The 13,697-nt window shown below is 46.5% G+C and overlaps 2 protein-coding genes across 4 annotated transcripts in view; one reads left to right on the top strand and one right to left on the bottom strand.

Annotated features, from left to right (window-relative positions):
* Nucleotides 1–13,697, top strand: part of LOC120058500 (beta-galactoside alpha-2,6-sialyltransferase 2-like) — a 76,582-nt gene that overhangs the window by 59,294 nt on the left and 3,591 nt on the right. For all 3 annotated transcript variants that reach the window (XM_039007210.1, XM_039007212.1, XM_039007209.1), the window contains exons 4-5: nt 3,278–3,379; nt 5,483–5,657. In XM_039007210.1, the coding sequence (XP_038863138.1) occupies nt 3,278–3,379; nt 5,483–5,657 (277 nt within the window). The remainder of the gene's footprint in view (nt 1–3,277; nt 3,380–5,482; nt 5,658–13,697) is intronic.
* Nucleotides 9,391–13,697, bottom strand: part of tmtops2b (teleost multiple tissue opsin 2b) — a 61,736-nt gene continuing 57,429 nt past the window's right edge. The window contains exon 4 of the mRNA XM_039007213.1: nt 9,391–9,606. Within this exon, the coding sequence (XP_038863141.1) occupies nt 9,391–9,606 (216 nt within the window). The remainder of the gene's footprint in view (nt 9,607–13,697) is intronic.

Genomic DNA, 13,697 nt, shown 5'->3' with positions numbered 1-13,697 from the left:
AGAATAATGTCAGAAAGCAATAGAATGAATGCATCAATAATCTGAAATGGTAAAGTTTTCTCTTTCATTTCTGCTTCTCTCGTGCATCGAGGACATTTAGGAGCCGGGGAGAAAACATACCATTCTTCTCCTGCAACAATTTACAAATGACATCAGTTTGACCGGTTTTAATGAAATGAAACACTGCGAAAACGATCAAACATTTTTCTGATGAGATTTCAGTTCGACTTGGATGCATTTATGTTTTTGAAATACTGTCAGTTTTATGTGATTGAGTTCCTAACCGCACATTCCCATTCTCTCAAGAGATGCTGAAAGAAAGAAATCCAATTTCTTCTCTCCTGTTCCAGAGACAAAATTAACATTTGGTGTAGCTACTATTTTAATACAAGAAATACATAATTATGCAGGAGTTAATATTATATTACTCTACAGGTTAGAGGTTATAGTCCTTTTCTCAATAGGGGGGCGCCATTTCGACTTTGTAAAAAAACGTTCCAAATTAAACTGCCTCGTACTCAATTCTTGCTCGTACAATATGCATATTATTATTACTATTGGATAGAAAACACTCTCTAGTTTCTAAAACCGTTTGAATTATATCTGTGAGTAAAACAGAACTCATTTTGCAGCAAACTTCCTGTCAGGAAGTGAGAAATCTGAAATCGGGCACTCTGTTCCAGGGTCAGTTTATTAATTTGCATGTAATCTATGGGTCGACATGCACTGCATACGCCTTCCTCTAGATGTCAGTAAGCAGTGAGAATTGGAATGGGGTGTCTAGGTAGATCTGAGGCTGTACAAAAGCTCTTGGAACCGGGTGTGCAGTCTTTTCAACGTTCGTCATGACGCAAGACAGACCTCAGGATTGCATTCTGAAAAGCTCTCGTTATAGGCGTTAGATATATCTGGCTCTGATTTTATTCGATATAGGTGTTAAAAACATCATAATGTAGTTATTTTAAACCGAGTTATATCAGTTTATATCAGTATATTGTGATTTTCGGTATTTTATTTGTGCTGCGTTATGGTGAGTTGGACACGTCTTCACCACATGGCTAATGTTTGCTGCTAATTCCAAAGTTGAAGACGACAATCTACAACCGAGCAACGATTATTCTGGACAAAGGACAACTTGCACAAGATTCTGATGGAAGCTCATCAAATAGTAAGAACTATTTATGATGTTAATTCGTTGTTCTGTTGAAAAATGTTAAACTATTATTCCGCCATTAATTTCGGTGCGGTCTCGCTTTAACGCACGCTGTATGTCGTAGTAACGTTAATTTAAAAAATCTAACACAGCGGTTGCATTAAGAACTAATGTATCTTTCATTTGCTGTCCAACCTGTATTTTTTAGTCAAGTTTATGATTAGTTATTGATTAGATTAGGTGCCTCTCCCAAGATTTTTCCCGACATTTTGTTTGCATTTTGGCTACTATTCATATTGTATAACCACGATTTGTGCCGCTAAATATGCACATTTTCGAACAAACCATATATGTATTGTGTAATTTGATGTTATAGGACTGTCATCTGAAGAAGTTTGAGAAGGTTAGTGAATAATTTTATATCTTTTGCTGGTTTATTCGTTATCGCTACTGTTGGCTTGAATCAATGCTGTTGTGTGGTTGGCTATTGTAGTAAGCTAATATACTGCTATATTGTGTTTTCGCTGTAAAACACTTAAAAAATCTGAAATATTGGCTGGATTCACAAGATCTTTGTCTTTCATTTGCTGTACACTGTGTATTTTTCATAAATGTTTTATGATGAGTATTTAGGTAATTCACGTTGGTCTCTGTAGTTATTCTAGCTGCTTTGGTGAGATTTTGTGATGGTGGCTGCAATGTAAAACTATGATTTATACCTGAAATATGCACATTTTTCGAACAAAACATATGCTATACAATAAATCTGTTATCAGACTGTCATCTGATGAAGTTGTTTCTTGGTTAGTGACTATTTATATCTTTATTTGGTCGAATTTGTGATAGCTACCTATGCAGTAAAAATATGGTGGAGAAAAAAAAGTTGAGTCTTTTGCTATCGTGGTTAGCTAATAGAAATACATATTGTGTCTTCTCTGTAAAACATTTTAAAAATCAGAAATGATGGCTGGATTCACAAGATGTGTATCTTTCATCTGGTGTCTTGGACTTGTGATTTCATGATATTTAGATGCTAGTATTTACTTGTGGCGCTATGCTAGGCTATGCTAGTCAGCTTTTTTACTGATGAGGGTGCTCCCGGATCCGGGATGAGTACCAAGTAAAAGTTAATATTATATTACTCTACAGGTTAGAGGTTATAGACCTATAGTTAATATTATATTACTCTACAGGTTAGAGGTTATAGTCAGTTAATATTATATTAGTCTACAGGTTAGAGGTTATAGACCTATAGTTAATATTATATTAGTCTACAGGTTAGAGGTTATAGACCTGTAGTTAATATTATATTAGTCTACAGGTTAGCTGTTATAGACCTATAGTTAATATTATATTAGTCTACAGGTTAGCTGTTATAGACCTATAATTAATATTATATTACTCTACAGGTTAGATGTTATAGACCTGCAGTCAGTTTCCAGATTTCAGTTACTATTCCATTTAGCCCATCTAAGGTGTGCGGAAACCAGGGGGTGCCGCCACACCCCTTCCACGTCCTTCTTGTGTGTGTGTGTGTGTGTTTGTGTAATAACACTAATGTTCACGTCACAAACCAAGAGGAACGATAACAGGTTTCACAACACAGCATGAATATGTGCCTGCAATCAAGTATCATTTCCAAGGAGTGGTTCAGCATTTTGAATGAATAGGCCATCACACAACAACATGCATCCAATCATATCAGCCCGATTTGCATATGAATGACAATGTGATTCAATCTAGGCATGGACACAGGCACGTGTGTGAGTGTGCGTGTGCGTGTGTGTGTGTGAACCAGCTGTCCTATTAGGGGGTGAGTGATCACCCTGCTTGATACCAGGGGTATTATGAATAAGGGGGAAATCACCACAGCTCCAGTTGAGTCATCTTCTCCCTTCTCCCACTCTCAGCACAGAGTACAATGGAGTAAACACCTACACGCACACACACACTCTACTACTGTCACACTAACAATCAAAGCACCCACAGAGCACATTCCACTGTGGACCCACAGCTACCATAGATAGAGAGATAGAGCTATAGAGTGTGTGTGTTTTCACTAGTATGGGCACTGCAATGCTGCATCTAGTTTCCTGTGTCAACTTTGACCCCTCCCTTTTACAGATCCTGGCCAATCCTGATCACCGCTTCAACACCAGCTCCCTGTATAAGAACGTGACTCTGGTGGCCTGGGACCCTGCTCCGTATGCTGTCAATCTACACAAGGTGTGTGTGTCTGTGTGTTTGAAGCAGACACTATTCTCTTTTCTTACCTTGCCCCTCTGTCTGAGAAGCCCAGTAACGGCATCTAGAAGGCGATATGTAAACAGCGTCACTCAGCAGAGGCCCAAAGTCCCGTCGAATGGGTGGAGGATGGGCCAAGGTTACGATAGTAATGTTAATGAGGACCTGTAGTTGTGGAAGACCACACGTGGACAGTTTAGCCTCGTTGGTCTCTCGAACCCACGTGGACAGGTTAGCCTCGTTGGTCTCTCTAACCTACGTGGACAGGTTAGCCTCGTTGGTCTCTCTAACCTACGGGGACAGGTTAGCCTCGTTGGTCTCTCTAACCTACGGGGACAGGTTAGCCCCGTTGGTCTCTCTAACCTACGGGGACAGGTTAGCCCTGTTGGTCTCTCTAACCCACGGGGACAGGTTAGCCTCGTTGGTCTCTCTAACCCACGGGGACAGGTTAGCCTCGTTGGTCTCTCTAACCCACGTGGACAGGTCGGCCTCGTTGGTCTCTCTAACCCACGGGGACAGGTTAGCCTCGTTGGTCTCTAACCTACGGGGACAGGTTAGCCTCGTTGGTCTCTCTAACCTACGGGGACAGGTTAGCCTCGTTGGTCTCTCTAACCCACGGGGACAGGTTAGCCTCGTTGATCTCTCCAACCTACGGGGACAGGTTAGCCTCGTTGGTCTCTCTAACCTACGGGGACAGGTTAGCCTCGTTGGTCTCTCTAACCCACGGGGACAGGTTAGCCTCGTTGGTCTCTCTAACCCACGGGGACAGGTTAGCCTCGTTGGTCTCTCTAACCCACGGGGACAGGTTAGCCTCGTTGGTCTTTCTAACCTACGGGGACAGGTTAGCCTCGTTGGTCTCTCTAACCCACGTGGACAGGTTAGCCTCGTTGGTCTCTCTAACCCACGGGGACAGGTTAACCTTATTGGTCTCTCTAACCCACGGGGACAGGTTAGCCTCGTTGGTCTCTCTAACCCACGGGGACAGGTTAGCCTCGTTGGTCTCTCTAACCCACAGGGACAGGTTAGCCTCGTTGGTCTCTCTAACCCACGTGGACAGGTCGGCCTCGTTGGTCTCTCTAACCCACGGGGACAGGTTAGCCTCGTTGGTCTCTCTAACCCACGGGGACAGGTTAGCCTCGTTGGTCTCTCTAACCCACGGGGACAGGTTAGCCTCGTTGGTCTCTCTAACCCACGCTTTGGTCCGATTTCTCTTCTTCAGTCGACGAAAACCGTTACAGTACTATTGTTTGTACAGGTGAACGTAGTACCTTCAGGCATTTGGAAATTGCTCCCAAGGATGAACCAGACTTGTGTCTGATGTCTTGGCTGATTTCTTTTGATTTTCCCATGATGTCAAGCAAAGAGGCACTGAGTTTGAAGGTAGGCCTTGAAATACATCCACAGGTACACCTCCAATTGACTCAAATTATGTCAATTTGCCTATCAGAAGCTTCTAAAGCCATGACATCATTTTCTGGAATTTTCCAAGCTGTTTAAAGGCACAGTCAACTTAGTGTATGTAAACTTCTGACCCACTGGAATTGTGATACAGTGAATTATAAGTGAAATAATCTGTCTGTAAACAATTGTTGGAAAAATGACTTGTGTCATGCACAAAGTAGATGTCCTAACCAACCTGCCAAAACTATAGTTTGTTAACAAGAAATTTGTGGAGTGGTTGAAAAATGAGTTTTAATGACTCCAACCTAAGTGTATATAAACTTCCGACTTCAACTGTGTACACACACACACACACACACACACACACACACACACACACACACACACACACACACACACACACACACACACACACACGCGCACCTGCAAATGACTGCAGAAGGAAAAGTACTGTCTGTCTCTGTTTGTATGTTTGTCTGTCAGTCTCTGCCTCTGTCTGTCGGTCTGTCTGTCGGTCTGTCTCTTTTTTTCTTAGGTATGTCAGTCTAGAGTTAACTATAACTACTACCCCCCCCCCTCTCTCTCCCTCTCTTTCTCTGCCCCCCCCCCCCTCTCAAACCTCTTTCCTTTCTCTATCTTTCTCCCTCACACTCTCTTTCCCCTCTCTCTCGTGCTCTCAAACAGTGGTATGCCAGTCCAGACTATAACCTGTTCAGGCCTTACGTGGAGCACCGGAGGCTCCACCCCACCCAGCCCTTCTACGTCCTACACCCCAAATATGTGTGGCATCTCTGGGACGTGATCCAGGGCAACACCCAGGAGACCATCCAGCCCAACCCACCCTCCTCTGGGTTTATAGGTGAGACTATGTATGCACACACATGCATACACGCACATACACACGTACAAGTGCACGTGCATACACACATTACGCACACACTCAAAAACACACACTTACACAAGTGTTCTATAAAGCCGGCTCTGTGGTTCTAATGTTAACGTTAGAGAGTCTGCGATGCGGCCAATCTCTCTATGTTGTGTAATAGAGTGCCTGGAGTCATTTTATTGTATTATTATAAAAAAGCCATACAGGACCCGTCCTATAGCACCACTCGAACGTCGTCATCAGAACAATGTAATTATTATTATATATTACACTCCTCCTGTCACCTCGGGGTCCAGTCGCCATGCCAACGACATAAGGGTGGGGGGGTTGGCATCATGTGCAATTTTCTATTCCCTAGATACAGCAATTATGACCATAGGAAGAGGTGTGTGTGTGTGTGGGGGAGGGAGTAGATAATGCAGACTCCAGTGAGTTTTTAATAGCCACAGGAAGTTGACGTGTCTTCTGCTGTAACTCTGCACACTCCCCTTCTCCCGACCTCTTAAGACAAGTTATTTCTGAATAGATTATGCATGCATAACTGTTACAGGGCGGTATTTTGTGTTGCAGTGGGATTTGGGGTGTTTAGGTATACGGTAGTCCCATTTGGGGGGAACGGTGTCTCAAAGATGTTATTGTTTCCAGTGATGTGGTGTTGTATTGCAATGTGATATTACATATTCTTTAGGTAATTAGGTCAGTTTGGATTGCTCAGTAGACCAGTGAAACAACAAATCACACAAGAAACACAGAGAGACTGAATTCAGCACTTTCTTTGTATGAAGGGGGGCGGGGGGTGGCACAAGACGTGGAGGATGGGGGCACCCCAAACGTCACACATGAATTAATGAATTGAAAGCCAATTCTCCCCAATCAAAATGCAGGCAGGTCCGGCAAAGTCCCATTCCCCGTATTTGAAATCCATGTTGTTCCTCAATAGAAAAGTTCAAGATCACCCACAGTCACCAGATCACCCATAGTCACCAGATCACCCACCAGATCTCCCGCAGCTGCCAGATCACCCACAGCCACCAGTGTAGCAGTCACCAGTATCCTTCTGAGCTGAACTGATCTATCTCCTGTAGAAAGTAGTCTTTGTTCTCTTGATAAACGTTCAGCCTTTGTAGCCTTTACCATCTCTTTACTGGATATCCCAATATAATATACCTAATATATCCCATAGCTTATTGCACTTTAGTCAGTGGCTGCATCTTATTCCCCTTCTTTCCAGAGCCTTATGTAGTGCACTACTTTGGGGAATAGGGTGCAATTTGAGACGCAACCTCAAACTCTCTCATCAGTCTTCACAGTTTGGACAGCACGGAGGCTGGGAGTAGGATAAGCACTGGCTGTGTGTGTGTGTGTGTGTGTGTGTGTGTGTGTGTGTGTGTGTGTGTGTGTGTGTGTGTGTGTGTGTTCGCGGCGTGGGGTCGGAGTGTGTGAGTGTGTGTGTGTGAGGGGGGGTGAAATGTGACAGAGATACACCTTTTCACTTGGGCGGTGCTGTGTGTTTTGTGGTTTGCCAGTGTGTTGAGCGATGGTATTTACACCAAGACAAGCAGACTGTCAATAGAGCAGAGTGACATCAAATGGTACACACACACACACACACACAGAATTCATACACACACATACACAGAATCCATACACACACACACACACACACACACACAGAATCCTTACACACACACACACACACACACACACAGAATTCATACACACACATACACAGAATCCATACACACACACACACACACACACACACACACAGAGAATCCATACACACACACACACACACACACAGATAATGCATACACACACACACGCATAATTCACACACACACACACACACACACAATTCATACTCACACACATACAATTCATACACACACATAATTCCCACACATACAGTACATAGAATTCATACACACACACACACACACACACACACACACACACACACACACACACACACACACACACACACACACACACACACACAGAATTCATACACCCACATACACAGAATCCATACACACGCACACACACACACACACACACACACACAGAATCCATACACACACACACAGAATTCATACACACACATACACAGAATCCACACACACACACACACACACACACACACACACACACACACACACACACACACACACACACACACACACACACACAAACAGAGAATCCATACACACACATACAGATAATTCATACACACACACAGAATTCACACACACACAAGTCATACACACACACATAATTCACACACACACACACACACACATACAATTCATACACACACATAATTCACACACATACAGTACATAGAATTCATACATACACACAATCCATACACACACACACACACACACACACACACACACACACACACACACACACACACACACACACACACACACACACACACACACACACACACACACACACACACACACACAGAATTCATACATACACACACACACATGCACATAATTCATACACAGACACAGAGAATCCATACACACACAAAATTCACACACACAATTCATACACACATAATTCACACACACACAATTCATACACACGCACAGAATTCATACACACACACACTATTCACACACACAGAATTCATACACACACACGCATAATTCACACACACACAAGTCATACACACACACACAATTCATACTCACACACATACAATTCATACACACACATAATTCACACACATACAGTACATAGAATTCATACATACACACAATCCATACACACACACACACACACACACACACACACACACACACACACACACACACACACACAGAATACACACACACACACACACACACACACACACACACACACACACACACACACACACACACACACACACAAGTTATACACACACACACACACACACACACACACAGAAGTTATACACACACACACACACACACACACACACACACACACACACACACACACACACACACACACACACACACACACACACACACACAGAATTCATACATACACACACACACATGCACACAATTCATACACACGCACAGAATTCATACACACACACACACTATTCACACACACAGAATTCATACACACACATACACAGAATTCATAGACACACACAGACACAAAAGTCATACAAACACACACACACACACAATTTATACACACACATACACAGAATTCATACACACACACACATACACAGAATTCATACACACATAATTTATATACACATAATTCATACACACACACATACACAGAATTCATACGCATACACAGAATTCATACACACACATGCACAAACATACACAAAGATACACACACTTCCTCTTATGCATGCAGGACACATGCTCACTATATTACAGCCTCTGCCCCATCCCCCATACACTCACATAAACTTACTTTCTCTTGCACACACATGGACAATTTCACATGCAATTTCACATGCACAGGTAAACACAGCGATCAGTAAACAAATCGAAGTGGCTGGGCACGAGCAGAGGAGAGACCCCCGAGGGGTTTTATGCATGGGGCTTGGAGCGTTCACGTCGTGATGGTCTATTGGTTTGCACAGTGCACCGCTCAGCTAGCTAGCTACTGTATCATCATCATCCAACGGTCATCATTCACTCTTCCCCGTTGGTCTTCCCGGCGTGCCTGCTCAGGAAGTGACCTCGGGAGGGTTGTTGCGCTCAGTGGCCGGGGTGCTGCAGCCATGGTTGTGGATACCAGTGGAGATCCGGGCGGTGCACGCCACCGTGTTGCTGTAGACACGCCGGTTGAGCTGGATGGCGGTGGTCTTGGAGGGCATGGAGGAGAGGCCGTTCTCCGTGGAGCGCCGTTCACACCGGAACAGGATCAGGAAACACCTGTAGAACTGAGGAAGGGAGGAGATATTAGTTGGGAGGGAGAGATTTGAGGGGGGAACGGGTAGGGCAGATATGGCAGAAGGGGGTGAGGTGAGCAGGACATAAGGAAGAGGTGGAGGAGAAGGCTGTTGCTACAGCAATGAGAAGCAAAAAACATCATTATCCATCTTCTCTTTTTGCCCATTTTGGTTGCATGAACCAACCAGGACTCATACATGGAGATCCTTTATCATTTTCTATGTGCTCCATGTTTCTATTGTTCCATGTTACCATGGCAGCTGATGATTCTATGGCCTGTATCATGCAATGTCTCTGGGTTGTATGAACAGAGTACTGATATGACGTCACTTCTATTCTTGGTCAATAACACTTCATCTGCACATTTTAATTATTTGGTGGCCTTCTCCCTTTTGTGTCTATAGAAACAACACACACTAGCAAGAGAGGTCGTGGAACGGTCACCCGCAGAGTGAGTTGGTGTAACCTTTGTTCCGTCTCCCTCGAGAGGTTGGACAAATGTATCCGTTCCCTGAGTTTGACCTGTCACATTTCTCTCTGATGTCTCAAAGCTAAACAGGAAGTGAGGTAGACGGAGAGGAAAAAGCCCCTCTAAGGACCTCACTGCATCAGCAGAATAGTATCAAAGACAGTACAGTATAAAAATAGGCAGAAACTGCTTCTCCAACAGAATTCCCAGATCACACTTGTAGGCGACGTCATGGCGACGTTAGCTAGCTAAGCTCATGCACAGAAACACCTCATTGGGTACAACGGTCGTGTGGCGCCGAACTCACATGTGCAGGCCGTCAAATCAAAGACACTCCTTCGCTATTACGTTGGTTTTGATGATAATTAAAATGTCAGATTACTACAAATCTTGTGAGAGTGACAATGACAGTTTCGGCTACTTAAAACATTGGCTGGAATCTTTGCATTTAGATTTAGAGAAAATGACCAACTAAGGAGTGTGAAAACGGGATGTATTTTGGGGGTATCCAGACTCTAGTCTCTGTGTTGTAGCTGTGTTTGGGACATGTCAATGTAAACACTGTGTCCTGTTTACCTGCTGGTTCATGATTTGCCTGGTATCCAGACCGAATGTATGTTCCATTTCACTATAGTTAAGTGAAACAATAGTGCAACAGAGCTTTTATACTAGACAACTTCATAATTACATAATTCAATGTATGGATTGTAGGGCTGACCCAAATTAGTCCACTGGTGGATTGTTTGGTCGTTAGGCTGTTGGTTGACCAAAATTTGTTTTAGTCGATCAGTAGCAAATATATGTATATATATACACTACCGGTCAAAAGTTTTAGAACACCTACTTATTCAAGGGGTTTTCTTTTATTTTTACTATTTTCTACATTGTAGAATAATAGTGAATACATCAAAACTATGAAATAACACATATGGAATCATGTAGTAACCAAAAAAGTGTTAAAACAAATCAAAATATTTTTATATTTGAGATTCTTTGCCTTGATGACAGCTTTGCACAATCTTGGCATTCTCTCAACCAGCTTCATTAGCTAGTCACCTGGAATGCATTTCAATTAACAGGTGTGCCTTGTTAAAAGTGGAATTCCTTTCCTTCTTAATGCGTTTGAGCTAATCAGTTGGCTCAGTGATTAGTGGTATACAGAAGATAGCCCTATTTGGTAAAAGACCAAGTCCATATTATGGCAAGAACAGCTCAAATAAGCAAAGAAAACAAGAGTCTGTAACGGCAGCCTTCCCTCTCTTCACGAGAAGAGGAGGTGTAGCAGGGATCGGACCAAGACGCAGCGTAGCTCGTGTTCAACATGATTTTAATTACGAAAATACTGAACACTAAACAAATACAAAATAACAAACGTGGCTTACCGATACAGTCCTAGCTGGTGCATAGAAAACACAAAGACAGGAAACAACCACCCACAAATCCCCAACACAAAACAAGCCACTTATATATGATTCTCAATCAGGGACAACGATTGACAGCTGCCTCTGATTGAGAACCATATTAGGCCGAACACATAAACAGACAAACTAGACACACAACATAGAATTCCCACCCAGCTCACGTCCTGACCAACACTAAAACAAGCAAAACACATAAGAACTATGGTCAGGACGTGACAGTACCCCCCCTCCTGAGGTGCGGACTCCGAACGCACCCCTAAAACTCAAGGGGAGGGTCTGGGTGGGAATCTGTCCGCGGTGGCGGCTCCGGCGCAGGACGAGGCCACCACTCCACCATTGTCTTTGTCCCCTCCTTAGCGTCCTTTGAGTGGCAACCCTCGCCCCCGACCTTGGCCTAGGAATCCTCACCAAGGTCCCCACTAAATTGAGGAGACAGCTCAGGACAGAGAGGTAGCTCAGGACAGAGAGGTAGCTCAGGACAGAGAGGTAGCTCAGGACAGAGAGGTAGCTCAGGACAGAGAGGTAGCTCAGGACAGAGAGGTAGCTCAGGACAGAGAGGTAGCTCAGGACAGAGGGGCAGCTCCGGACTGAAGGGCAGCTCCGGACTGAAGGGCAGCTCCGGGCTGAGGGGCGGCTCATGACTGGAGGGCGGCTCATGACTGGAGGGCGGCTCATGACTGGAGGGCGGCTCATGACTGGAGGGCGGCTCATGACTGGAGGGCGGCTCATGACTGGAGGGCGGCTCATGACTGGAGGGCGGCTTTGGCGGCTCCTGACTGGCTGGCGGCTCTGGCGGATCCTGACTGGCTGGCGGCTCTGGCGGATCCTGACTGGCTGGCGGCTCTGGCGGATCCTGACTGGCTGGCGGCTCTGGCGGATCCTGACTGGCTGGCGGCTCTGGCGGATCCTGACTGGCTGGCGGCTCTGGCGGATCCTGACTGGCTGGCGGCTCTGGCGGCTCCTGACTGACGGACGGCTCTGGCGGCTCCTGACTGACGGACGGCTCTGGCGGCTCCTGACTGACGGCTCTAGCGGCTCCTGACTGACGGACGGCTCTAGCGGCTCCTGACTGACGGACGGCTCTAGCGGCTCCTGACTGACGGACGGCTCTAGCGGCTCCTGACTGACGGACGGCTCTAGCGGCTCCTGACTGACGGACGGCTCTAGCGGCTCCTGACAGACGGGCGGCTCTAACGGCTCGGGACAGACGGGCGGCTCTAACGGCGCTGGGCAGACGGGCGGCTCTAACGGCGCTGGGCAGACGGATGGCTCAGGCGGCGCTGGGCGGGCAGGCAGCTCAGGCGGCGCTGGGCGGGCAGGCAGCTCAGGCGGCGCTGGGCGGGCAGGCAGCTCAGGCGGCGCTGGGCGGGCAGGCAGCTCAGGCGGCGCTGGGCGGGCAGGCAGCTCAGGCGGCGCTGGGCGGGCAGGCAGCTCCAGGCGGCGCTGGGCGGGCAGGCAGCTCCAGGCGGCGCTGGACAGGCAGGCAGCTCATGCGGCGCTGGACAGACGGCCGACTCTGACCTGCTGAGGCGCACAGTAGGCCTGGTGCGTGGTGCCGGAACTGGAGGTACTGGGCTGGAGACACGCACCACAGGGAGAGTGCGTGGAGGAGGAACAGGGCTCTGGAGATGCACTGGAAGCCTGGTGCGTGGTGTAGGCACTGGTGGTACTGGGCTGGGGCGGGAAGGTGGCGCCGGATATACCGGACCGTGCAGGCGTACTGGCTCCCTTGAGCACCGAGCCTGCCCAACCTTACCTGGTTGAATGCTCCCCGTAGCCCGACCAGTGCGGGGAGGTGGAATAATCCGCACTGGGCTGTGTTGGCGAACCGGGGACACCATGCGTAAGGCTGGTGCCATGTACACCGGCCCGAGGAGACGCACTGGAGACCAGACGCGTTGAGCCGGCTTCATGGCACCTGGCTCAATGCTCAATCTAGCCCGGCCAGTGCGGGGAGGTGGAATAACCCGCACCGGGCTAAGCACACGTACAGGAGACACCGTGCGCTCTTCCGCATAACACGGTGTCTGCCCGTACTCCCGCTCTCCACGGTAAGCCTGGGAAGTGGGCGCAGGTTTCCTACCTGACTTCGCCACACTACCCTTTAGCCCCCCCCCCCCCCAATAAATGTTTGGGGTTTCTTCTCGGGCTTCCTACCGCGCTGTCGTGCTAACCTCATTCGCCGGTATCC

This window comes from Salvelinus namaycush, chromosome 13 (genome assembly GCF_016432855.1).
Source record: "Salvelinus namaycush isolate Seneca chromosome 13, SaNama_1.0, whole genome shotgun sequence".
In the NCBI taxonomy this organism is placed as follows: Eukaryota; Metazoa; Chordata; class Actinopteri; order Salmoniformes; family Salmonidae; genus Salvelinus; species Salvelinus namaycush.
This window is presented reverse-complemented; position numbering and strand designations above follow the sequence as displayed.